This window comes from Carassius auratus, unplaced genomic scaffold (genome assembly GCF_003368295.1).
Source record: "Carassius auratus strain Wakin unplaced genomic scaffold, ASM336829v1 scaf_tig00022091, whole genome shotgun sequence".
Lineage (NCBI taxonomy): Eukaryota > Metazoa > Chordata > Actinopteri > Cypriniformes > Cyprinidae > Carassius > Carassius auratus.
In genome coordinates, this window is record NW_020525165.1 from 11,878 (window position 1) to 37,212 (window position 25,335).

Below are 25,335 nucleotides of genomic sequence, written 5' to 3' on the forward strand. Positions count from 1 at the left end.
TTTGACAAGAGCAAAGTTAATTTTGAAAAAAAGTTGATTTTGACGAGTGTAAAGTTGATTTTGAAAAAGTAGATTTTGACGAGTGTAAAGTTGATTTTGAGAAAAAGTAGATTTTGACGAGTGTAAAGTTGATTTTGAGAAAAAGTTGATTTTGACGAGTGTAAAGTTGATTTTGAAAAAAAGTTTATTTAGAAAAAAGTTGATTTTGAGAAAAGTAGATTTTGAGAAAAAGTTGATTTTGACGAGTGTATAGTTGATTTTGAAAGTAGATTTTGACAAGTGTTAAGTTGATTTTGAGAAAAAGTTGATTTTGAGAAAAAGTTGATTTTGACAAATGTAAAGTTGATTTTTTTATAAAAAAGTTGATTTTTAAAAAAAGTTTATTTTGACAAGAGCAAAGTTAATTTTGAAAAAAGTTGATTTTGAGAAAAAGTAGATTTTGACGAGTGCAAAGTTGATTTTGAAAAAGTAGATTTTGACGAGTGTAAAGTTGATTTTGAGAAAAAGTAGATTTTGACGAGTGTAAAGTTGATTTTGAGAAAAAGTTGATTTTGACGAGTGTAAAGTTGATTTAGAAAAAAAGTTTATTTAGAAAAAAGTTGATTTTGAGAAAAGTAGATTTTGAGAAAAAGTTGATTTTGACGAGTGTATAGTTGATTTTGAAAGTAGATTTTGACAAGTGTTAAGTTGATTTTGAGAAAAAGTTGATTTTGAGAAAACGTTGATTTTGAGAAAAAGTTTATTTTGACAAGTGTAAAGTTGTTTTTTTATAAAAAAGTTGATTTTTAAAAAAAGTTTATTTTGACAAGAGCAAAGTTAATTTTGAAAAAAAAGTTGATTTTGAGAAAAAGTTGATTTTGACGAGTGCAAAGTTGATTTTGAAAAAGTAGATTTTGACGAGTGTAAAGTTTATTTTGAGAAAAAGTTGATTTTGACGAGTGTAAAAGTGATTTTGACAAGAGTAAGAGTGATTTCAACAAGTGTAAGAGTGATTTTGACGAGTGTAAAAGTGATTTTGACAAGAGTAAGAGTGATTTCAACAAGTGTAAGAGTGATTTTGACGAGTGTAAAAGTGATTTTGACAAGAGTAAGAGTGATTTCAACAAGTGTAAGAGTGATTTTGACGAGTGTAAAAGTGATTTTAAATATTTTAATAGCGGAAAAAAGAAAAGCTAATCTGTATTAAAGACAGACTGCTGTAAAGTGTAACATTCGCTCAGTAATGTAAACAACAACAGCAAATAGTCGTCTGCAGTTCTGTGCTCCTTAGGAATCAGTTCATCTCAGAGACAGTTTCTCTCTCTGAAGCTCTTTAATGGATCCTGAACTTCTGGGAGTGGTAGATCGCAGCTCCTAAAGCCCAGCTGGTCTCCACGTTCCTCACCTTCTTGGTCAGCTGGAAACACAAGCAGCAGGGTTTAACTAGTTACTAGTTCATTAACTCTAGTTAACCAGTAAGTTTACAGCTGGCTAGAGACGTACCTGAAGGACAGTGCTTTCCTTAAAGCCGAAGCCATCTTTGAGCAGACAGACGATGTATGTGAGATCCATGCAGAGGAACGGATTGAGCTGAGTGCGTTCAGACGGACGGTTACACACTACAACACACACACACACACACACACACACACACACACACAAGCGCTGGGGTTGGGTCTGTGTGATCATGTATATGAGATGAGAAGATGAAGGTGAAGAGGAGTCTCACCCTCTTTTGCTCTCTTCTTGAAGTCTCGGATCTTCACTGCTCCTCCTCTTCTCTCATCTGCAGCGCTCAAGAGATTCATTCTCATAAACTAAGAGTTCAGTCACAAACTAACACGCTTTCTTATGGAATAAAATCACTTTCAAAAATAATTGTAAATAATTCAAAACATTTGTGTGTAATTTTAATATACTTGTGCGTAATTTAAAACTATTGTACGTAATTCAGTTTTTTGTCAGAGTTGGATTCCAAAATATACTGCCACAACAGTTTACAGATACGCAATTTTGTGTGTTTTTTAGAGTACAACTCTAAAATGTACGACTGTGACAGTTTACAGACAAGGCGCTTGTTTTCACAATAGCTCTGTTACACACACGACATGCGAATTATGACCACGAAATGCTGTGTATGAAACGGCTGTCAAAAATACGTCATCAAGGTCACAGGCATTACTAACCTTGATGACGTATTTTTGACAGCCGTTTCGCACACCGACGTTTGCACATTTCAGTGCAAACGTCTTAGAATTCTTAAATCATAGATGTGAAATATGACAAGATCTGAAGCTTGTTTTCTGAGAAGTTGATCAAAATGAAGTGAGTTTGGGATCAACTTAAATTAACAAAGTTTTTTTTCCTGGTAGTCAAAATGTACCAATTGTTTTTTATTTCAGTGAAAAGAATATATTGTAATATTTATAACATTTTATGGTACCAAATTATATTTATGTAATACCTCTAATCTATTTGTGACGTGTTGATCGTTTTTTTCTTTTTTCGTTTACATGACAAGTGGCAGAATTTTACCAAGTCTTGTACTATTCAGGTGAAGTAAAACAATATTTTGAAAAAACTACTTTTTTATGTCCACAGCACCAGAAGGTTGAGTATAAACACTTTATTTTGCATCTAAATATGTCTTGATTTAAGGATGTTCAGGTATCTGTACTGGAAAACAAGGAATGAATCCTGAGAAAGGGATTGACGCTGGTGTTTGTGTTGCTCACCGATGAGTCCGGCCTCCACGGCGTGATCGAAGTAATAAGAGAAGGCGTAGAAGGTGCTGCTGTCCTTCAGCTCGTGAGGCTGTTTAATGATGCCCTTCAGCACCTTCAGCAGCTCCTGAGAACACGCTCTGAAGCCCGACACACCTGAGCATCACACACACACACACACACACACACACACACACACACTTCAGACACTAACACATAAACACACTTAACTCAAGACTTCATTCAGAAGACTTTATGGGCATTATTTTAATGACAAATAAACACATTTTCTTCCCAGAATAATTTTTTTTCTTTAACCTTTTAACTGTCACCCCCATTTTTGAACATAGACGTGGAAGTACACTATTCACACTTAAATTGTTATAAATCATAAACGCTTTTGAATACAGACCAAAGGTTGGTCTCTTTTTAAAGAAGACAATCTGCAGATTATTGCAGAAGTGAAATCATTTTAAAAAATGAAAGCATAAAAAAGTTATAGAAGTTTAAATTTACTGTAAATACGTTTATTATTTTATTTTTATTATATTTTATATAAAATAAATATTTAATAAAATATGTTTTAATCCAAAATTGCTATAAAATTAAAGCCATATGTCTAAATAAGTTGTGTTCCAAATTTGAAGTTGATATGAAAAAAATGTAGGTTCATATGCAATTTTGTTTAGGCGTTATACCACAAAAAGCCACCGGGGCCATTGAAACTCCATTGAATTTTTTGGATGCATTTGTTTGTCACAAATGTATCAATTTCTCTCTCAATATTATGTCTATGACAAAATAACCACCAAATATGGAATCTTGAGACTCAGACCTTTCCAACGATATGTATTTTGTCAAGATTATGAAAAGTTTTGATTCTAAAAGACCGTAATATATTTGGAATATGACCCCTCCCACTAAGGGGGAGGACCACGCTAAAAGATTTTAAAGTACGATTTCCATGGTAACGCAGTGTTCGATTTCAAAATGGTTTTCATAAGATGAATTTGGAGTATATAAGCTTTCAAATGATATATAATTTATGATGATTACTAAAATATGTGATAGGGAAAAAGGAAGCGGAATAGATTTTTTGTAACAAAGGTCAGAACTCCAGTTATGATGTATATGTTTTGAGGTGCACTCTTTTTATAAATTAATCTTTTACGGTTCCTTCATAATTTCTTAACAACAAAACGTGGTCAAATATCTATTTAGGAGTCTTAGACCTTTCCAACGATATATAGTTTGTCATGATTAGATTAGGATATAATTGTAATATATTGAAGTAAATTTAGGCGTCCCGTATACGGGACGATGACATTTATCAGGTTAATGAATTAAAACCATTATTATAAAAAGTATTATTTACTTTTAAAGTTGTTTTTAATATTTTGAATTAGTTTCTATTTTCATATTTATTTAGTTTTAGTTATACGCTCTTGTGATTCTCTTAGTATTTCTGTTTATTTTTATTTAACAGAAAAATTATTTTATTTGATTATCATGCATTTTTTTATAATCTAAATAAAAAGAAATACAATTTATATACTTTACTAATTCTATACTAAATTTCTATTTTATTTTATATAATTATTTTTTCCAAATTGTTCTTATTTTGTTTTTAGCATTTCTAATTTAAATTTATTTACCTGCTAATTCAGTTTTGCATTTTTAGAAATAAATAAAATAGAAAAACATTGTACATATTTAACTTATATTTAACTATTATTTAATTATTTATAAAATAATTTCTAAAATAAAATATAAATTGAAAAAATAAAAATCTAAATGATGAACTCACAATACTATTAAATGCTACAGAAGAACACAGATGATAAAAGCCGCACTAAAAGCTCATCGTATGACTGATGCATGCAGATGTCAGTAATTCTCATTAGTTTCTTCTTACTGTAATACAGTGATAAAACCTCTTTAACATCAGTCTATTACCTCCAGGATGAATAAATACTTTTTTAAATTTCACATTTCAATAAATGAATTTGAGGTAAATGTTACATGATCATAATAATGCAACCGCTCGATGGAGGCATGAACGGGTTTAAGTGTGTTTTACCGTCGGTGACTCCGCTGACGTGATAACTGAATCCTCCGAAGCTGAATTCACCCGTGTACCTTTTGGGCAAACAGGAGCTTTGGAAAACTTTCTTCTCCAGACCTACACACACACACACAGACACAGACAGACACACACACACACACACACACACACACACAGACACAGATGAAGACTGAAGTGGCTGCTGGTCGTACTGAACATCAGGTGTGTGTGTGTGTGTTACCCTCTGAACCCAGCGCTCCCAGAGCTGACAGACGCGCTGCTTTGATTCCGTTTCCCAGGTAGCTGTGAAGAAGAGCACATGTTTAGAGCGGGAAACACCACACTCCTCCTCCTCCTCCTCATCTTCATCCTGGTTACCTGTGTGTGTAGAGCTCATAAGAGCTGCTGAACATGTGGAACCTCACCATGAAATCCGCTGGAGCGCTCTCAACCGTTTTCTGTCAAACACAACACACAGCTGGAGTCACACCATTCAGACCCTCACCACAGGACTGCGCGGTTGCTAAGGTGTGTCAGTGGTTGCTAGGTGGTCTCTAGTCTATACTACACTAGTCTCTAGTAACAAATGTAAACAGAGAATACCTGAGCGAAATTTGAGTTTTAATATTAGCAAATTAAGTCTCTATTGCTCATCAAAGCTGCCTTTATTTGATCAAAAATACACTAATAATTGTGAAATATTATTCTAATGTAGAACAGCGATGTTCTGTATGAATCTGTGTTAAAGTGTGATTTATTTCTGTGATGCTCCGCTGTATTTTCAGCATCATTCCTCCAGTCTTCAGTGTCACATGATCTTCAGAAATCAGAATAATATGATGATTTACTGCTGGAGAAACATTTCTGATTATTAGCAATGCTGAACACAGTTGTGCTGCTCAATATTTCTGTGGAAACTGTGATGTATTTTATTTCTCAGGATTCACAGATGAACAGAAAGTTCAGAAGAAAAGAGTTTATTCGAAACAGAAATATTTTGTAACATTATAAATGTCTCGACTGACACTTTTCATCAATTGAATGCATCCTTGATGAATACAACATAATTTATTTTTGAATGCTAGTGTATCAGTTCCTCAAAACTAGCTCACTGACCCTTGATTTGGGCAGGAAGGTGATTTGTGTGGATCCTCCTCCCAGATCCAGGATTCCCACCGTCCTCTGTGGGCTTCTGTGGAGTCGACCTGAAAACAGCATTCAAGACCTCGTCTGACAACATTACAGTTATTAACACTTCTGAAGGACAAAGACCAGAGCGTGACTCAGACTCACTGACGTCAGGTGTACAAGCTCAGCATGATTTATTAAGCTGACAGTAGAGAGTGTCACCTGTGAGGAAGTTAACTGTGACCCAGGCCAGAATCCCTGTGAAGAGACATACACCACAGTCGTTTCACAGACTCTTCTGCACTAATAAACAGATATATAATATATATGCGGACAGACCTTCATTCGTGCCGTTCATGATACTGACGCTATCCACAGGAACGTAGAACGGAGATTCATCGAAGACGTCCTGCACCTGCAGACAAACACACACACGAGTAAAGCCCTGACTGACAGTAATCTGCAGGGATCGTTCTGATTGGATCACGCCTGTGTACTGTGTTACCATGGAAACAGCTGTTTTCCCGCTCTGAAAGTGACACTTAGTGACAAAGAATGAATTTGTATCTTCATTCAGACCAACGAGTGGGCGGGAATATGCTAATGATTCATTATGACATCACAGTCTGAGAGCTTCAGAGTCGACTCTTTCTTTTGAGAGACAATAACTTTATACACTGTGCACTTTCAGATTGTTTTCATTCATTTAGAGCTGTGCTACACACTGCATGACATCCATAACTGGGGCACTTTAATATCTCATTTTTTTTCTGGTCAATATGCAATAAATTGATAATAACTACTGTATAAATATTATATAGTTCCCCCACAAATACAAACCCATTATCAAACAGCAACACACAGAGTGGATTAGTTGTATTGTAGTAAGTGAAGGTGTTGTACCTCCTCCAGAAGCGCGTGGGCTTTAGCCGGCGGAAGCAGCCTCAGTCCAGCCGTGGCTCTGAACAGAACCGGGGTTCTCTTCCACTCCACCGGAGGAACCGTCTTCTTGGCCACACGCAGCAGCTGACGCACCGTATGACCGGCCTGAGAGCACAGACATCAGCGCTGACCGCACACACACACACACACACACGCTTACAGCACATCACTCAGAAACACCTGGTAACTCACAATCTCAGGGATGTCTGCGAACGCAGAGAGACCGGGCTTCATCGAGTGGAACATCTCATTATCCAGAACCGGCAGTCCATCTGAGGACAGGACACACGTCAGGACACAAGCTGCTGGTGCTCATTACTGGAATTACTGTAAACACTTTCTATTTAAATCAGCACCATTCTGCAGGACAATAAACACTTGAATGATGAGTGTGAATCTCTGTGTGTGTGTGTGTGTGTGTGTGTGTGTATGAAGAATTTGGTTCCAAAACACTATAAATCCATTTTGATTAATCTGAGTAAAAATGTGTTTTCTTTACCAAGAAAGATGGCAAGATAAAAAAACACTTTTTTCTGTTTCAAACATCGCATCTTTAGGTTTTGATAACATAAAAAATTATAATTTTTTACATTTATTATAAAACATTTTTCCAAAATGGAATAAATTCATGATGTTTTTGTTTTTACCGTACTATTAATAACAGTGAGCAGTGTGTTGAATAGTGCGCTGTGATTGGTTTAGAGGATATAGTGCATTCTGCAGGGAACGGAGACTGACATTTGTCACGGTTTGGAAAAAAGTGAGAAAACATGACCTAATAACTCTGCAGTATCACGTTTTGCATAAGCTAAAAATAAATTTCCCTTTTAATATCGACCAGATACAATACTGATTTTGGCAAAAAAAAACACATATACCAAACCAAACACATCAGTGGTGTAGCCAGAAAAGAGACTCTGGGTGTGCATATGAAAATCTGGGTGTGCCACATTTATTGTCAGATTACTGTGCAAAATTATGGGATAGTATTTTTGTCGCACTGCTTCCGTCCAACCATACTCCTAGTGTTAATTTGCAGGTCGTATCAAAATGTAGTTAATTGTTAAATGTAATAATTTTCTACCAAATACGATAATTTTGAACTTCTGGTACGATACTTGGACATTTCCAATCTGGCAACACTGTTGATGTTGGGCCCGAGGAGGGAGAAGCATCCTCATCAGGTGTAATGTTAAGGCCTTGTGTCCGGCTGTCTATCAAGCTGAGGTTTTTTGCTAAAAAAATTAAGAAAGGAGCTCTGCCACATATTGCTAGCCAGTAATGTGCAATCAAAAATGATCTGTTTATATCATAGACTGCTGGGGTCACAGTCAGCTGCTGTTTGCTGATTGGTTGGCAGTCTGAATGTCGGCAGATATATTTGAACAAAAATAATTTAAAATGTATATTACATTTTAACATTTTGAGCATTATGCACCATATAATGGATTCTTATTTCTGTGCCCCTGAGAGTATGAGTTAGAGAGTGACGTCACAGAACTGCCAGATTCAAACAGCTCTCGCGCGTTGGCTCAGCGCTTGTCATATATCACAATTAATATGCAGTGTTTTCAACCACATAATGTTTATTTATGATTTCATACACACTGATGTCTATGGAAGCAGCACAAACTATCTAATCAAATGTAATTTGCAGACGTGTTTTATTCATATATCAGACACACATAGCAGAACTATAAAGTTTACTCTATTCTTCGTCCAGTTCAACAACCACTTACTTTCATGTATTTCGGGAGAAACTGGGGAATTCAAGTGCTGTACGTTAAATCCGGCTGACTGGACTCTGAACTGCAGCGCTCATCTCGTTATAGATCAAGATAATTTATAAAAGTTTTAAACGAAGAATCGGAATATCATATAAAATAAAACGAATAGCGATACATCTGTTAGTGGCTGCGGTGTGTCACGTGACAATCATGACGCGTCGCCATGGAAACAAGTGGTCAGTTAAAATATTTGTAATTTACGCGTGAAAGGATTGATTTAAAAATATATATATTCTAAGTAAACAACAAAAGCCCAAGTTAAGTAAACATTTTTTATTGAGACTATAAAAAATAATTCTGCATCTATTTTTAGGTGGCACACCGGTGGCTACGCTACTGAAACACATATATATTAGCGGTGTAACGGTACACACATGTCATGGTTCAATACAATTTCAGTACAACAGGAAAAAAAATCTACAATGCTAGGTTTACAAATAAACAAGGGGAAAAAAGCAACACAATGTAGCCAATATACAGTATGTATAAAGTTTCATTTTTAGGATAGCTTTTTCTGGACTGTTAAGATTTTAATATCTTGGTTTGTTTTTAATTGGTTGTCATGTGGGTGTTGTATTTTTACTTGTTTGTTTTGTTATGTAAAGCGGCTTGAGAAACAGTTTTAAAGGCACTATATAAAAATAAAGTTATTATTATTGTTGTGACAGGCTTAATTTGTTCACAGAAAGGAAACTAACTGCAGAAAGCACATACATTTTTGTTTTCTTTATTTTACAAAAGCACAATGTTTTTTTTTCATTCTAACTTTACACAAATAAATGTAGACCTTTTACAGTGATGCACTATTAATAAAACAATAAATGAAGGAGTGTTTTAAGTTGATTCAGCTTGGTATAAGGAAAGAGTTCAAGTGCGCCGGCACACACGCACACACACACACACACACGCACACACACACACACACACACACACACACACCAGTTCCAGTACTGCTAAATTGAAAGCGCAGTTTATACTTTATCAACAAAAAAATACAGTGAACCAAACATCTGCCACTTTGTCACCTTTGGACAAGACTGAAGTACTGTACAAAGCCTATAATTTACATAATAAATAATAGTTTAGTGGAAAGATTATGGAATATTTGGATTTGTGCCGAATGAGAGAGATAGGACACACAAACACAAAGCTTCATGTCGGCACCTTAGGCTATTTTTCATGACAAAAATGATAAACAAAAAAACTCAAGTATAACAAATACAATAAAAAACCAGCAAACAGACAAACACAAGTTATATTAGACAATAATTTTTACATTAACGTGATAACAATTCTAGACCTTTTTTCGGCAAAATTACACTAAATAACCCTTTAAGTGAGTTCACTTCATAAAAGAGTTTTTCTACATGCATTAAAAGTGGGACAATAGAAAAAATACTATGATGTATAAACATTTAAAAAAAATAAAAATAGTGGTTGACCGATATATCGGCCGATATTTGGCATTTTTCAAATATTGTAAACGGCTGATAAGTTGGCCGATGTGTTCGAGGCGAGACCTTTATTTTGAAGGCGCAGAGAGCGGCGCACAGTTCTCATTTCTACATTTTCCAATTTCATTTTACTTTTGAAATTAAAAATGGTAAAAAATTCTTTAATTTGTATTTCAGTTTTAGTTTTAGAAATATCTATTTTAGTGTGTCATATTAAAGAAAATAATTTTTCTTGGCAATTACTTTAAAAAAAAAAAACTAATATTTTTAATATTCTATTTCAATGGTTTTAATTAAATATAATAACCCTGCTAGTGTTTAAGTTAGTTGTGAATAAATCAGGTTTATTTCTGAAGTAACTACACGCAGAATTAATTCCATAACTACACATCTGCCTTTCTATGTAGTGATGGACAGACAGTCATCATCTCACCCGGATCTTTCTGGATGAAGGTGTAGACGTGGATGCGGGTGCCGGTGCTGCCGGCGTCAAACATGATGCTGTAGAAGATCTGACTGGTGTTCGCCGGGCGACTGAGGGACGGAAGGGCGTTTCCAAAACTCTCGGAGAAATCCACAGCATTCAGAGCGTTCCTCTGAGAGGAAGACACCGCTGCCAGAAGCATCCAGACGGCCAGAAGAAGAGAAACTCTGAGCAACGCAGACATCCTTAGACTGAAGATGGAGCAGAGCAGACACGGTTTATATCCCACAGACACTCCCATCAACCAGCATTATCAGCAAAACATCATAATAACCCTCAAGCATCCTTCGGCACACTTTGAAGCAAAATTAATATTATTATTATTATTTTAAATAGTTCCTTTAATCTTAGTGGTATAAGACTTGGCTTTAAAAAAACTGACTCGATTCAACAAAGTTAAGTGGTTGAAAAAAACTCCTTAATTTTTCCTTTGTGGACAAAAGTGGGCACCCATTGGAAATGAATGGAAATTCAGTAAAATCCAGGGACTATTGATATTTTTTATATTGTAATGACATCATATGTCACCAGATGTGAACAAAGTCACTAAAATTTAGGTTTTGGCAGTCTAATCATACTGATATTTTTCTATCTTTCTTTGTTTTTTTAAGTCACTGTCAAATATCTTACATTGTGCTTACATTCACGGGTTTGGAACGACATGACAACATGGCGTATCCCTTTAAGTAAAATAAATACTAAATATAACATAAAATAAGCATATTTTTACAGAAAAAGATGGTACTTTTAGAGGTAAATAAGTAAATAAAAAATAAACGGATAGTTTTTATTTTATCGAAGATAGTGAAAAGGCATTTATTTTTAAAAGAAAGAAAGTAAACTGGTATCAGACCTCCACGAAGGACAAATTAAGGGCTTCTACACGACGGATGCTCGAGGGTTAAACAATTATAGCAGTTATTGGTTAACATTTTTCATCTCCAAATATGACTCTGCCCTTGAGGAACACTCGACTTTGGCTTTATGATCTGTCAGCAAACTAACAGGAGTCTGATGAAGCTTCGGGTGCAGGACTGAACATGTACACAAACAATATTAGACAGTAGTTGATGTCTCACCGAGCTCAGACTCAGACCGCGGAGTCAGCAGAGCTTCAGCCCGATCCTGAGGCTCCTCCGGCGGACTCCAGGCGCATGATTAACCGCGACGCCGCCTCAGCACATCCACCTGCTGAGCGCTCACATTCTACACGGGGTTCGCTGTCAAACACGCCAAATCTGTCATTTTTAACTTTATGTCGACATGTTTTGCAGTCAAACACTTGTAATCTGAGGTAATTTACATAATGTGGGTTTGTTGTTGTTTGTTAACGTACCTGCTAACCGCTCGCTAACTCGCTGAACTTACACGCAAACTCTAAATTTGGTTCAGTTCAACGCTAGATGGTTCGAATATAAGTCCGTTTATGAATCCTGCGTTTATACCGTGTGTACGTGCCGAGTTATGATTTATGGATTGATGGTAAAAGTGCCGGTGTCTGACAGCAGCAAACTTGCGTTTGATTGACAGCGGCAGATGGTGACGCAGGCAAGTGTGGGCGGGGCCAGAGTATCACCGCACAGAAACACGAGACGAACGTCAACGTCATGAGAAATAAATAAAGCAGCATGTGAACAGAAATGCGTTTAATAAGTGTCCCGTCAAAACAAGCATCTTCTGTATTTTCTGCAAAACTGTTTACATAGTATGCATGACAAATCAAGTATTTTATTTATTTATGTTTTAGCATAACCCATATTACAAAAATATATTATATTATATTATATATCTCAACATTTCCGTAATCACATGCCCTGTAGCCCTAAACCGTACCCTAATCTTAACTGTATTTCATTAATATTACCCAGTATTAACATACAGTGCTGTTTAATAAAGCGTAGCCTTATTTTGTAACTAAATTATGCTCACATACAAAACATACAAATATTTAATTTACATATAGCCTACTTGAATGCAAACCGCTGTTTTAAGGCAAATAAAGCGTATATTAGTCTTCTTCATCTTCTGCATGCATGTTTCATGTGTCAGACTGATCTCAAACCTGCTCCATCACAATCACAGCCATCTGCAAACATCATACTGTTGAGATCCGATCCGTATTCGCTCCCGTCTCCACAAAGGCGTTTTCTCTGACCAACCCTACTAGGGCGAAGGCCTGCTACTTAATATTCATGAGACCAGACCTCCCATTGGACGGTAAGAGCTCAATGTCAGCGAGCTCATTAATATTCTAGAGGCGCGCTTTAACATTAGATAACAACATTACATCAACAATTTCTAATTAATATTATATAACAATATATTGTTACAGTATTTTTACAATAAAATACGTTAAAATAAAACAGTTTAAAAGAATATATACTTCGCCATCGGAACACAAAGAGTTAGTGTTAAAATATAGAATTTTTTTTTTTAAATGTATGCTTTATTAATTCAATGTCACAAGAACAAGAGGTATTACATATTCACATTATCAAATTAACATTAGTAAATTATGAGAGAAAAAAAGAAAAACGAAAGAAAGAAAATTACATTTCTATGCTTTGAGGGCATTCAATGTTTTCATTGCTTTTTCGTTGTTTGCAAAAGATTTAAGATGTTAGAAATCTGGACTACACTGAGCCCACTGCTTCTCATGTATATGTTTTTTTCCTAAAAAAAATAAATAAACAAATGTATAATATGTTCTTCTTCACAATTCAGATTTTCAGTTTTCTGTATAAAAAGCACATCAAATATACACATTTCTATCATGCACTCCATTTTTTTCTGTTAATATAAAATTCCAAATCCTTCCAATAAAATCTTGAGTAAAAAGGCAATGAAAAAAAAGATGTAAAATAGTGTCTTTTACCACAAAATTCACAGTTAGGCTTTTCGAACTATCAAGCATAAATCTGCTTCTGTGCTGCAGGGACACATATTACCAAATAAAGAAGACCTTATACCAGAACAATCCATCACTATAGGAGGGTAACGTCTCTACGTCAGCGTGTCTGATTAATATTCCAAAGCGCGCCGTTCAATTGGAAGGCTGCATCATGATCTAATTAATATTCATGAGCCGAGCCCTCGCCGTACTAGAGTTGGTAATTTGGGTGCATGAAGGCGTAATGCGGAGAGGCGATCCCGGCTCGAGCTTCTGTCTGCGGTTTCATCAATAAAGGAGAATCCTAATGAACATATCACACATTACAGAAGGGAGTTTAATCAGCTGCTCGTCCGCGCTTCGGACATGGACATCTGGAAGCGCATCGAGGTCCTGATGAGGGAGGATCTGATGCCCACTGATCTATTTGGGTCATCAGAAGGAAGGAGCTGCTGAAAATGCGGTGATTTGGGTGGAAAAACGGCGTGCTTTGCCCCTACGAAGCAAAGCTGATCTCTTCTACAGGTAAATGATGCGATGCTTCTCCATCCTCAGATGCAGATCGCTGAGATCTCGAGGACAGGTATGAGAAAGAAACACGATAACACATTTAATCACTCGATCAGAACATCTGCAAGGTCACATCTGCTCCGAGTGCGCTCGAAATGAAGCATGCATGTATTTCGTTATCAATAAACCGTGTGCAATGCATTTACAGACTCGGAATGATGGCAGGTTTACTGCATTTTTACATCGAGCTGAGTGACAGCATCAGGGTCCCTAATGGACAGATCTCACCCAGGACAGGCCTTCAGATCCATCTTTGCGTTATTCGCTTGGGATATTTTGCTTTTGTAAGAAAATGCACGAGTGTTCAATAGGATTGTGCATGCTTGAATATCTTTGGGCAGTAATTGGTTGTTTTTCCAGCTCCAGGGATGTGAGATGAGCTCTTCATGCTTCATGTTAGTGTTGTTTCAGATAACCTGTGATCGGATGGATGGCTGTTTTCAGATCAAAGCATCGGTTTCTGAAAATGTGTTCATGAATGTGCCTAAATACTCACACTCTGTTAGTCAGCTAACAGACACATTTCACTACTGCTTTTTAAAGGTTATTAAATAAGATACTGTTTATGCAATGTTCTTGTGACATTGTTAATATTTGATATAAAAAAGAAATCCATGCATTTCCATCATCATTACTCGAGTATAGAGTGTCACATGATCTTCACAAATCATTCTAATAAGCTGATTTATTATTACAATTATCAATGTTGTGCTGCCAAATATATATATATATATTGGAAACTGCAATATTTGTTTCAGGATTTTTGATGAATAAAAAATTAAAAAGAACAGCATTTATTCAAAATATAAATCTTTGCTATCACTTCATAATTTAACACATCTTAACAAAAAAAAAAAAAGAAAGAATAAAAATGTACTGCCCCCAAACTTGTGAACAGTCGTGTATATTGATAGAAAAGATTTTTATTTTAAATGAATGCTCTTCTTTTTAACTTTTTATTTGATTTATTTGAACCTTTTATTTTAAATGTACTCTCTGAGCAGATTCACTGATTTCTAGCATTAATATTGACTACACTGCTTTCTTCCCTGGTCTGATGTTCAAATGCGTTCCTTTTGAAGGGACAGTTCACCCAAAAAACGAAAGCGGTCATCAGTTACTCTCCCTCACGTAGTTCTCTCTGAGTTTCTCTCTTCTGTTGAACACGAGACGAGGATAGATCTGAACAATGTTGGTAAACCAAACAGTTTTGAGTCCAGGGTTTCTGAAAAAGTCTTAGTTCACTCGCAGATTAAAGCCTGAAAAGATCTTAAATCAGAGCAGGAACTCTTAAATTCATAAAGTCATGGCAATAAATGTTGCATGCGCTGGAAAACAATGAATCTCTTCCTCAGTATTTCCATCTTGTTTTCCAGTGCAAACACCTAAACATCCTTAAATCAAGATGCCCAAGACCATAAACTATAAAAGGGTCCCACTCTACAGTTTATTATTCACCCCAAAACACATCATATTACAAAGTCACAGTCCAAAGTGTGTCTTAAAGCACACTCTCAGTCATCCATTAATGAAGCGTCTGACTCTCAGTATCTGTGTGTGTGTGTGTGTGTGTGTGTGTGTAAATCATTGATGTCTCTCTATCAGTGCAGACGGTCTACTGGCAGCTAATGCACAGAAATAAGAGAATGCACTCAGCTTCATGTCTTTAGCAGTGAGGAAGTGCAGAAACATGTGTTAGTCTGAGAACAGTGCAGTGTCGGATCTGATCTCACGGATCACATGAGTTTATGAAGTCACACGCAGATTGTGGAAGGCATGAATCCAAATAATCAAGCACAAATGGAAAATCATGTTCCTGCAGTGCACTGTTGTAGGAATAACTGTTTATGAATCTGAACACAAACACACTGGAGAAGAACACTCACAGATAAAAGATTCAGGTTGTAAAAACATTGTGGGTACAGTGCTTTTTAAATGTTTCTAAAACATTAAAATGTCAATTTTCTTTTTGTAATTCTGTTACAGTTGAGGTCAAAAGTTTACTTAAGAATCTGCAGTGTTAATTAATTTACCAAGATAGAGCGATCATACAAAAGAAAATAATAAGATCTCGTTCAAAAGTTTTCACCCCCCTGATTCTTAACACTGCGATGTCTCCTGAATGATCCTGAACCTGAATGTGTTTGTGTTTGGTGATAGTTGTTCATGAGTCTCCTGTTTGTCCTGAACAGAGAAACTGTCTGCTGTTCTTCAGAAAAACCCTTCAGCTCCCACAAATTCTTTGGTTTTCCAGAATTTTTGTGTATTTGAACCCTTTCCAGCAATGACTGCATGATTCTGAGATGCATCTTTTCACTCTGAGGATAACTGATGGACTCAAACACAACTATTACAGAAGGTTCAGACCCTCTCTGATGCTCCAGATGGAGGAACCAAGCATTAAGAACCGGGGGCGTGAGAACATTTGAACAGAATTTTTCTTATTTTGCCTATAAATATCATATTTTTTCATTTAGTACTGCCCTTCAGAGACTACAGAAGATAGCTGAATGTTTCCCAGGAGACAAAATAAGTTAAATTTACCCTGACCTTCAAATTCATAAAGTTTTCTTAATGCATGGTTTCTGCAGCATCAGAGAGTAAAATAATTAACTTTTTGCAGATTCTACTTTTGACCTCCACTCCATTTAAAAGGTGTTTCTTGCAACATTGTACTAAATTTATATTCACCCAAAACAGAATGATTTTTGTATGTATATTTTTTATACTGTTACAATAGCATTATAATGTTACATTTTAACAAGTATAAATAACATCATGAGGACGTTCTGAATAATTTCTCTCGACATTCAGAAACTGAATCAAATTTTAAGTTATGAAGTTATAAGAAATTCATAAACATTTCTTTAAGAACATTTCGTCCTATAATTTATATAACTTTTAAAAAATGTTAGTGAAAGTTGTGAGAATTTTCCGTTACCTGAGCTCAAACAGCTCAAACACAGCTTACAAGGAACGTTCGCACAACATTATGACAAGGTTCATAGAATGTGTCACTAGAACATTTAAAGTTATGTGGTGTTTAATAATGTTCTCAAAATGTTAGCACAAACACATCATTTATATTTTTGTTCATTAAATGTTTCATTCAAAAAGTAACATTCCCATAATGTTTGCAAAATGATACAATGTAATGTTTCCTTACTGTACGTATATAAAAACATTTCTGAACCAGTTAAAAAGCTGACGTTTTTGATATTCAGAACTAAACTCTTAAAAATAAAGGTGCATCAAAATGTTCTTCAAGAGATGCCATAGAAGAACCATTTTTGGTTTCACAAAGAACTTTTCAGTCAAGGACCATCTCTTTCTTACCTTTTGATAATCTGAAGAACCTTCGAAGAACCTTTTTTTTGTCAGCAGGAAATTTGTGTCCAGCCAATCATATAAGAGCAAACGGGTTTGGAGCAACATGAGAATGTCTGATGGGTTGAAAGGCAGAGGGTTCGAGTCGTGCTAGCGTCATTAGCTTTGGTTTGAAGGTGTTCGGTGTAGCAGCTGTAGATGTGTGGAAACAGTGCCAAACTCATGCTGCTTCATTTGTGCTTCAGTGAGTGTTGGCTGCGAAAAATAGGATGCAGAATAACAGAAATATGGCTCGCTCTGAGCACCCAGTAGCACATTCACAGCGGTGTTTCTGAGGGGAAGCGCGCTCAAAATACAGACGCTTTGCCAACTAAAGCAGCCAGCTGGATGGCGAACAACACCAGACACAGACTCAATGAAGAAGGTGCAGAGAGGGTGACATCGCCCGCCTGTTAAACACCAACAACACGGTCATTTGTCCTTGACCCGTGAGCTTCAGTGTGTTATGATTATAGGAATACGTTCAATGCATCATATTATACTCAGCTAACAGGGAATGTTCTCAGAACGTTCTGACAATGCTGCAGTAACGTTAATGGAACGTTCTTTCCAAGGAATTTGTTCTTTAATGTTTGCAAAAACGTTTACACAAAAACATTTACACATTTCTTTCTAAAGCATTTTAGTTTGGATGCTTGCCGAAAGTTACAAATTATGCACATTTTTAATGTTCATAGAACATCCAGAAATAACATTTTGAAATGTTAAAAGAACATATTTTGCTAGCTGGGATGTTATCATGCTCTCAAATGTTAGCACATTAACATTATTTCCACATCGGTTGTGGAATGTTTTATTTCTTAAACTTTAGTTTGAAGTTCATCTAATGTTTTTTGTTGTTACTCATTTTTTAAACGTTACTAATTGTTTCAGACAATCCCATAATGTTTGCACATTGGAGCATTCAGAAACCATTCAGAAATAACCTTTTACAATGTTAGTGATACATTTTAAGAACATTCTTTTGTTAGCTGGGTTGTTATCTGTTTTTTTTGTTTTTTTAGCACGTTAGCACAAAATTGTTATTTATACATCATTTCTGAAACAAAGTTTCCTGAAGCGTTTAAGTTGGACGTTCATCTAACGTTTAAATGTTACTTGTTTCAGAATGTTCAGAGAACAATCAAAAGTAACATTCCCCACAATGTTTGTGAAATGATACAATGTTCCCTCAACATTTGCATTAAAATAATTACAAAACATTAAAAACAAAACAGTCAGAGTACACATTTATAACTTACTGGGAACGGTAGGAAAACGCTTTCAGAACATATTTTAGCAGGGACGAGGCATTGTGTCATCTTTGTGAACACTGTCACGTGCGTTTGCTCAGTAAGTCGTTATGTAAAGCTGTGGCCTTTCTGTGTGACAGAGATGAATCGGCGCACATCTTCCTGTTGTTTATTTCATGCATTTTATAATTTAGCACGCTCCCTTTTTCATTGCTCTCCCAGACTGTCAGATGTCAGGTGTCACCCTCATCCTTCACTTTTATTGCCTCTTTTTACACGCGGCTCCTCTATTGTGTTCATGACAGTGTAATGATGGCGACTCTCTCGTGATCACAGGCCTGATGCACGGCAGGTTATTATCACACGCATTCTCAGCGCACAGCTTTGAAACGCTGATCACTTGTGACAGCGCTCGACGTTCAGAAGAGACCTGCTTTTCCAAGGTTACAAATGACAGAAGCGACAAGAATCTGTGGATATTTTAGTGCATGTTAGAAACACCATGTAAAGCGACAGAAACCACGAGCCAATGCTCAGATTCCTCTGTAAATGCACACATCCTCAATTAAACATTCATGATCTTTGCAAAGAAGCATTCTAATGAAAACCGTAGCTGGTGTGAAATGTTATATCTCGTCAAGGACCTTAGAGTCATTCAGAGAATATGTTTCTCATCGCACACAAGTAATCAGAAACACGAGCGAATCGATGCGAGGGAACGACGATGTGGCATCTGTGTTGGTGCTCTTTGTCTCTGCTCGGTCTTTGGAGACATCAGACTAATTCTGATGAGTATCTGGACGGCCAGAGGAGTCTTTCATCTCACCAAACACAAAGATGAAAGGATCAACATTATCATATCAAAAACAGCGATTCAGTGGAGCGTGAGCTTTAAGACATGTCTCCAGGAAGCTTCTCAAGCCGTCAGATTCTCTGATGTGATGCTCGTGAAATGGTTGTATGCACAGGATTATTTGGTTTGTTTGGACATGTTTTAAAGATAGCAGAAAAAATATAATTTGTATCTTGTGGCTTTTAGCTCATGTGTGTTCTGACGTCATCTGAGAAGCGTCTCTGTGTTTGCTCTCTCCGCAGGTTGTTTAACCAATCCCCACAACCCAGATGGAGACGCTACTGGTTTATTTGATGGTTGTTGTAATGGCGTTAAAGGCCCAGAAGATCCAAGTGTGTCCCAAGCGCTGCATCTGCCAGGTTTTGTCCCCCAATCTGGCAACCTTGTGTGATAAAAAGGGTCTGCTGTTCGTCCCTCCGAACATCGACAGACGCACCGTCGAGCTCCGACTCGGGGACAACTTCATCACGAGCATCAAGCGGAAGGATTTCGGGAACATGACCAAACTGGTGGACCTGACGCTCTCTAGGAACACGATAGGATCGGTCACGCCGCACGCGTTCAACGATCTGGAGAACCTCCGCGCCCTTCATCTGGACAGCAACCGCTTGACCCACATAACCAACGATACGTTTAGCGGCATGTCCAAGCTGCACCATCTCATTCTGAACAACAACCAGCTCACACACATCCACATAGGAGCGTTCAACGACCTTCTGGCGCTGGAAGAGCTGGATCTATCCTACAACAACCTGGAGAGCGTGCCGTGGATCGCCATCCAGCTCATGAGCAACCTGCACACCTTAAACCTGGACCACAACATGATCAACTACATCCCCGAAGGAACCTTCTCCGGGCTTCAGAAGCTCAAGCGTCTGGATGTGACGTCTAATAAGCTCCACAAGCTCCCGCCGGATCCGGTTTTCCAGCGCGCCGGAGTTTTAGCCACGTCTGGTGTCTTGGGTCCGACGTCGTTCGCGTTGAGTTTCGGAGGAAACCCGCTGCACTGTAACTGTGAGCTGCTGTGGCTTCGACGTCTGCGGCGCGAGGATGATCTGGAGACCTGTGCGGCTCCGCAGCATCTCGCCGGACGCTATTTCTGGACCGTATCCGAGGAGGAGTTCCTGTGCGAGCCGCCGCTCATCACCAGACACTCGCAGGAGACGCACGCTCTCGAGGGCCAGCAGGTGTCCCTGCGCTGTAAAGCCCGAGGAGACCCGGATCCCGTCATGCACTGGATCGCTCCGGACGGGAAGCTGGTGTTCAACTCCAGTCGCACCGTCCTCCATTCGGACGGGACCCTGGACATCCTGATCAGCACGGTCAAGGACTCCGGATCTTTCACCTGCGTCGCGTCCAACCCGTCCGGAGAGGCGCAGCAGACGGTGGATCTGCTCATCACCAAACTTCCACATTTCACCAACGACACCAGTATGGTCCAGGAGCCGGATCCGGGGTCATCTGACATCGCCACTTCTGCCAAGACGGGTGGAGACGGAGGCTCCTCGATGGGCAACAAGGGTGGAGCGGAGAAGAGGGTCCTGATCTCGGAGATCACTGCATCCACGGCTCTGGTGAAGTTCAACATTCAGAGGAATATTCCAGGGATCCGGATGTTCCAGGTGCAATACAACGGCACTTACGACGACTCGTTAGTGTACAGGTGAGCCTGCTTGGTTTTTACATTACAGAACATTCAAATGTAACATTCCCATAATGCTTGCAAAAATGATACAGTGGAGTATTCCCTCAATGTTCCATTGATGAAAAAAACAAACATATCTTTTCTAAACAATCAATGTTTAATTTAACACTTCTAAAAGATAAAAAAAGAAACCTGAGCATTCAGAGAACCTTCAAATAACGTTTTAAAAAATTTAAGCAAAACATCCTGGCAATGTTCTTTCAATGTTGTTAACAAACGTTCTTGAAGTAACGTTAATGGAATGCTCGTTTAAAGTCTGTTTTTCAAAAACATCATTCACAGAACACTTTTTCCTGAAACAGTTTCGTTGGACGTTCGTCTGACATTATTTTAAATGTCGCTACTTGTTTCAGAATGTTCAAAAGTAACATGATTTGTAAAATGATACAATAGAATTATCCCTTAATGTTGACATAACCAAGAAACAAACGAACAGAACGTCAGATTCAGAATGTTTTATGGGAACATCAGCTGGGTTCAAGTTTTGTTCTCATCTGATAGTGTCAGTGCAGTCAGATCGATAATGTTACTCAATTTTAATTGTCCTACAAGACAAAAACAAGACCAGAGTGTGTTGTTTTACACACGTTGGAGTGGTGAACGGCAGGTTTGTGATGTGTATCGCCGGGATCTAAACGGTCTGGAGGGGTTCGGTGGCTCATGAAGGCAGATCTGGCTCAGAGTTTGGTGTGCAATCACAGTATGGAATGGCTCTTATGAATCGGCTCTTTTTAGTGAATCAAACCCGTACAGAGCTACCAGTGCAATCTGATTCCCAAACGAATGAGTCTAATGAACCGGCTCTTTTTACTGTTTTATAACGATAGAGCATGTCAACTGTAGTCTGATTCCTTGATGAATGACTCTTATGAGCCAGTTATTTTTGGTGAATCAAAAAAACTTAGTGTTATCCTGTCAGACTTAATTATTGATCGAATTGGACACAAATACATTCATCAAAATGAAGTGAGATTATAAATAGTTAATCATCCCTTTAAAGAGAAAACAAGCTGACAGATGTTTGTTCTTATTTTAAGCTTAAATTAACTTCATATTGACAAATGTCTCAGAAAACAAGACTTCATATCGCAAGACATTTTGCTTCCCAAGTAAATACAGTATTTCTTCATTTAAGAGTGTTTGGTTCACACGGATTGTTTCCAGCAGTGTTTCTGATTGCATGTTTGCTGATGGCTGTTTCTTACAGAATGATTCCTCCGACCAGTAAAAGCATCACGGTCAACAACCTGGCAGCAGGAATGACGTACGATCTTTGTGTTCTGGCCATTTACGACGACGCTATGACGGCGCTGACGGCTACTCGTGTGGTGGGCTGCGTTCACTTCTCCACCGAGCCGCAGTATCTGAGCTGTCACTTCATGCAGTCACAGTTCCTGGGCGGCACCATCGTGGTCATCATCGGCGGCGTGATCGTGGCGTCCGTCCTGGCCTTCATCATCTTCCTCATCGTGCGATACCGGGTGTGCCAGCAGGAGGGCGTGGAGAAGGGCCTGGAGCTGGGCGACGTGCGCTCGCCGTCCGAGCATCAGGTCTGTGTAATCAACATTTCTAACAAATGCATAGCTTTTAGCACGGGACTGAAACTTTGCAAATGCTTTCCCTGTAAAAAATGACTCTAGTATAAATTTTTAAACATGCATTTACTGTACAAGTAAAATTATTTAGGATATTAAGTCTTGTTTTATAAAAAAAATATTTTGCTTGGCTATAACCATGTATGGAGTATCTTTAGTGTCAAAATTATATTTTTGTAAAATTATCTATGAAGTTATATTGGTGTCAAAAGCTTAACTTAGCCTTCTCCACGTCTCACACACTCTTCAGACTGCAAATAAATGAATGTGGATTTCTAAAGATGAACCATTATATCAAGTGATTTACTCATCAATGATAAGTTGTTGATCAGATACAATAAGGTTTTACTTGAAAAATATTATAATTGTTTTATAAAATAATGATTGTTTGGTTGCAAATGGACCCGGAATGTAAAAACAATCTACATTAATTTAATTTAATTTAATGAATACATACACGAATCCAGTATTTCTGTTTCTCCAGTATTTTTCGTCCAGTGTTTCTGTTATTTTCTAGAGCAAATGTCTACAAGATTCTTAAATCAAGAAACATTTATTGGAGATGCAAAATGAACATAAGAAGACTTGTTTTCAATTCATCAAAGTAAACTGAGTTCATGATCACAACAAGAACAAATATCTGTTAATGAGCTCAGAAATCAACAGTATAGTACCGTACAGATATAAATAAAAAATAATAATAAAGGGGAAATGTCAGAGATAAAAAAATTCTTATACATATGATGTTTAAAAGGTCAATCAAATGAGAAGATAACAATGATTCTTTCTTGAAGGTATACAGAAAAATAACACGAAAAATAAAAATTATATTTTTTGTATTACAAAAATAAAAAACCGTGTGACTAATATGGAACAACAACATTCCCAGGTGATTTAATATAGGTTTCCAAATTTTCTGTATAAAGGTCCTTTCTAATAACGAGAGTTTAAAGGCTTATTACACCTAAAAATTAAAATGATGTCATTAATTACTCGCCCTCATGTTGTTCCAAAACCATAAGACTTTCTTTCATCTTCGGAACACAGATTAAGATATTTGTGCTGGAATCTGAGAGCTCTCTGACCCTCCATAGACACCAACACATCTGAAATGTTCCCAAGTCAACTTATTAAGAAGATTATTATTCAGCTTTCTCAAAGAAATTGAGCCTTATGACTGGTTTTGTGGTCCATGGTCACAAATATATCTTAATTTGTGTTCCGAAGATGAACGACAGTCTTTCAGGTTTGGAACCACATGAGAGTGAGTAATAAATTGTGTAATATTCATTTCTAGGTGAACTAATCCCAAAATGTTTGTGTTAAAATTATTTAATATTTTTTAATCCATTAATTCATCAGGTCTGCGGAATTATCAAGTCCATGTCCAAGCAGGTTCTGGGTCCAGACGCGTGTCGGAAGCTGTCTCCGCAGAACGAATCCGTCGCATCCGTCGCATCCAAACCGGTTCTCCCGGACTGCACCGTCACCACATCCGCAGCTAGCCACAGTTGGCATCCGGCGTCTCCCCGTCCGATCCGTCCGGCACGCGCGGACACACAAGTCAACATTGAACTGAACACCAACAGGAACAACTCGGCCAAGGTGCGTCCCGCTGTACGTGCTTATTCCACAATAGTGACTCCATCGTCTCGCAGAGCGCAGCTCCAGAGCCTCCACAACTATCAGACGATCCCCGCGGCCTGCGTACGGGTCAGTCGTCGTCACTCGCTCAACGTGAACTCATGCAAACATCCGGCGAACGTGAGCTACGCACAACCGCTTCACTCCAAACGCAGCTTATCCATGAGCGGAGGAGATATTCCCCGGATGGACTCGGGCGAGATTCCCAATGGGAGATCCTCGATGTCCCAGTCCCAGTGTGCACTGGAGAGCACGTTATAATGGAGGATTTTGCACTTCACTTCTGTGGTTTTAATACTATTTCAGGCCCCTGTACATGTGTTATAGTCTCGGACTGTCAAGTGTCAAGATGTACGGAGAGGACAACGTTTTTTAAGCACAAATTAAATACTGTTTCCTGCATATAGTAAAACAATATTACGACTTGTATATTTCTTTGTTTTATGGAATAATACACAGACACTGCATACAAACATGTTGTGTAAAATAAAATGTGAAAATGATACACGTGTTCTTGTTCAATATGACTCACAATGTGTCATGACGGAAAAGGCAGCGAAATGTCTGCAGCAAATATTGAAGAATTGTGGAAATGGAATATACTTTGGTGCGTACGCTTTAAAAACTATACAGGTTTTATAAAGGTATAGTTAAGATTTTAACACCTTTTTACAACCAAAGAAATGAAGATTTAAGGGATAAATTAAAGGGAACACAAATTGTCCAGTCAATTTTCAGAGCAAATGTCTACAAGATTCTTAAATCAAGAGACATTTACTGGAGATGCAAAATGAACATAAGACTTGTTTTCAATTCAACAAAGTAAACTGAGTTCATGATCAAAACAATGTTGTTTAGATATTTGTACTGAAAAACAAGACGGAAATACTGAGGAAG

The 25,335-nt window shown here is 37.6% G+C and overlaps 2 protein-coding genes across 2 annotated transcripts; one reads left to right on the forward strand and one right to left on the reverse strand.

The window, feature by feature from the left end:
• Positions 1-1,136: 1,136 nt before the first annotated feature.
• On the reverse strand, positions 1,137-12,288 carry LOC113077291 (ectonucleoside triphosphate diphosphohydrolase 5). Its single transcript, XM_026249709.1, has 15 exons — positions 11,899-12,288; positions 11,642-11,782; positions 10,512-10,753; positions 7,030-7,109; positions 6,799-6,942; positions 6,235-6,310; positions 6,118-6,153; positions 5,884-5,972; positions 5,146-5,225; positions 5,009-5,070; positions 4,783-4,884; positions 2,715-2,858; positions 1,709-1,765; positions 1,483-1,598; positions 1,137-1,396 (listed from the first exon to the last, which is right to left on the reverse strand). The coding sequence occupies exons 3-15, from the start codon at positions 10,744-10,746 to the stop codon at positions 1,313-1,315; spliced, it is 1,305 nt and encodes a 434-aa protein (XP_026105494.1). The 5' UTR covers positions 10,747-10,753; positions 11,642-11,782; positions 11,899-12,288; the 3' UTR covers positions 1,137-1,312.
• Positions 12,289-13,579: 1,291 nt separating this feature from the next.
• LOC113077292 (leucine-rich repeat and fibronectin type-III domain-containing protein 5) lies at positions 13,580-24,941 on the forward strand. Its single transcript, XM_026249710.1, has 4 exons — positions 13,580-13,977; positions 19,737-21,157; positions 22,407-22,749; positions 24,157-24,941. The coding sequence occupies exons 2-4, from the start codon at positions 19,764-19,766 to the stop codon at positions 24,697-24,699; spliced, it is 2,280 nt and encodes a 759-aa protein (XP_026105495.1). The 5' UTR covers positions 13,580-13,977; positions 19,737-19,763; the 3' UTR covers positions 24,700-24,941.
• The last annotated feature ends 394 nt before the right edge of the window (positions 24,942-25,335 follow it).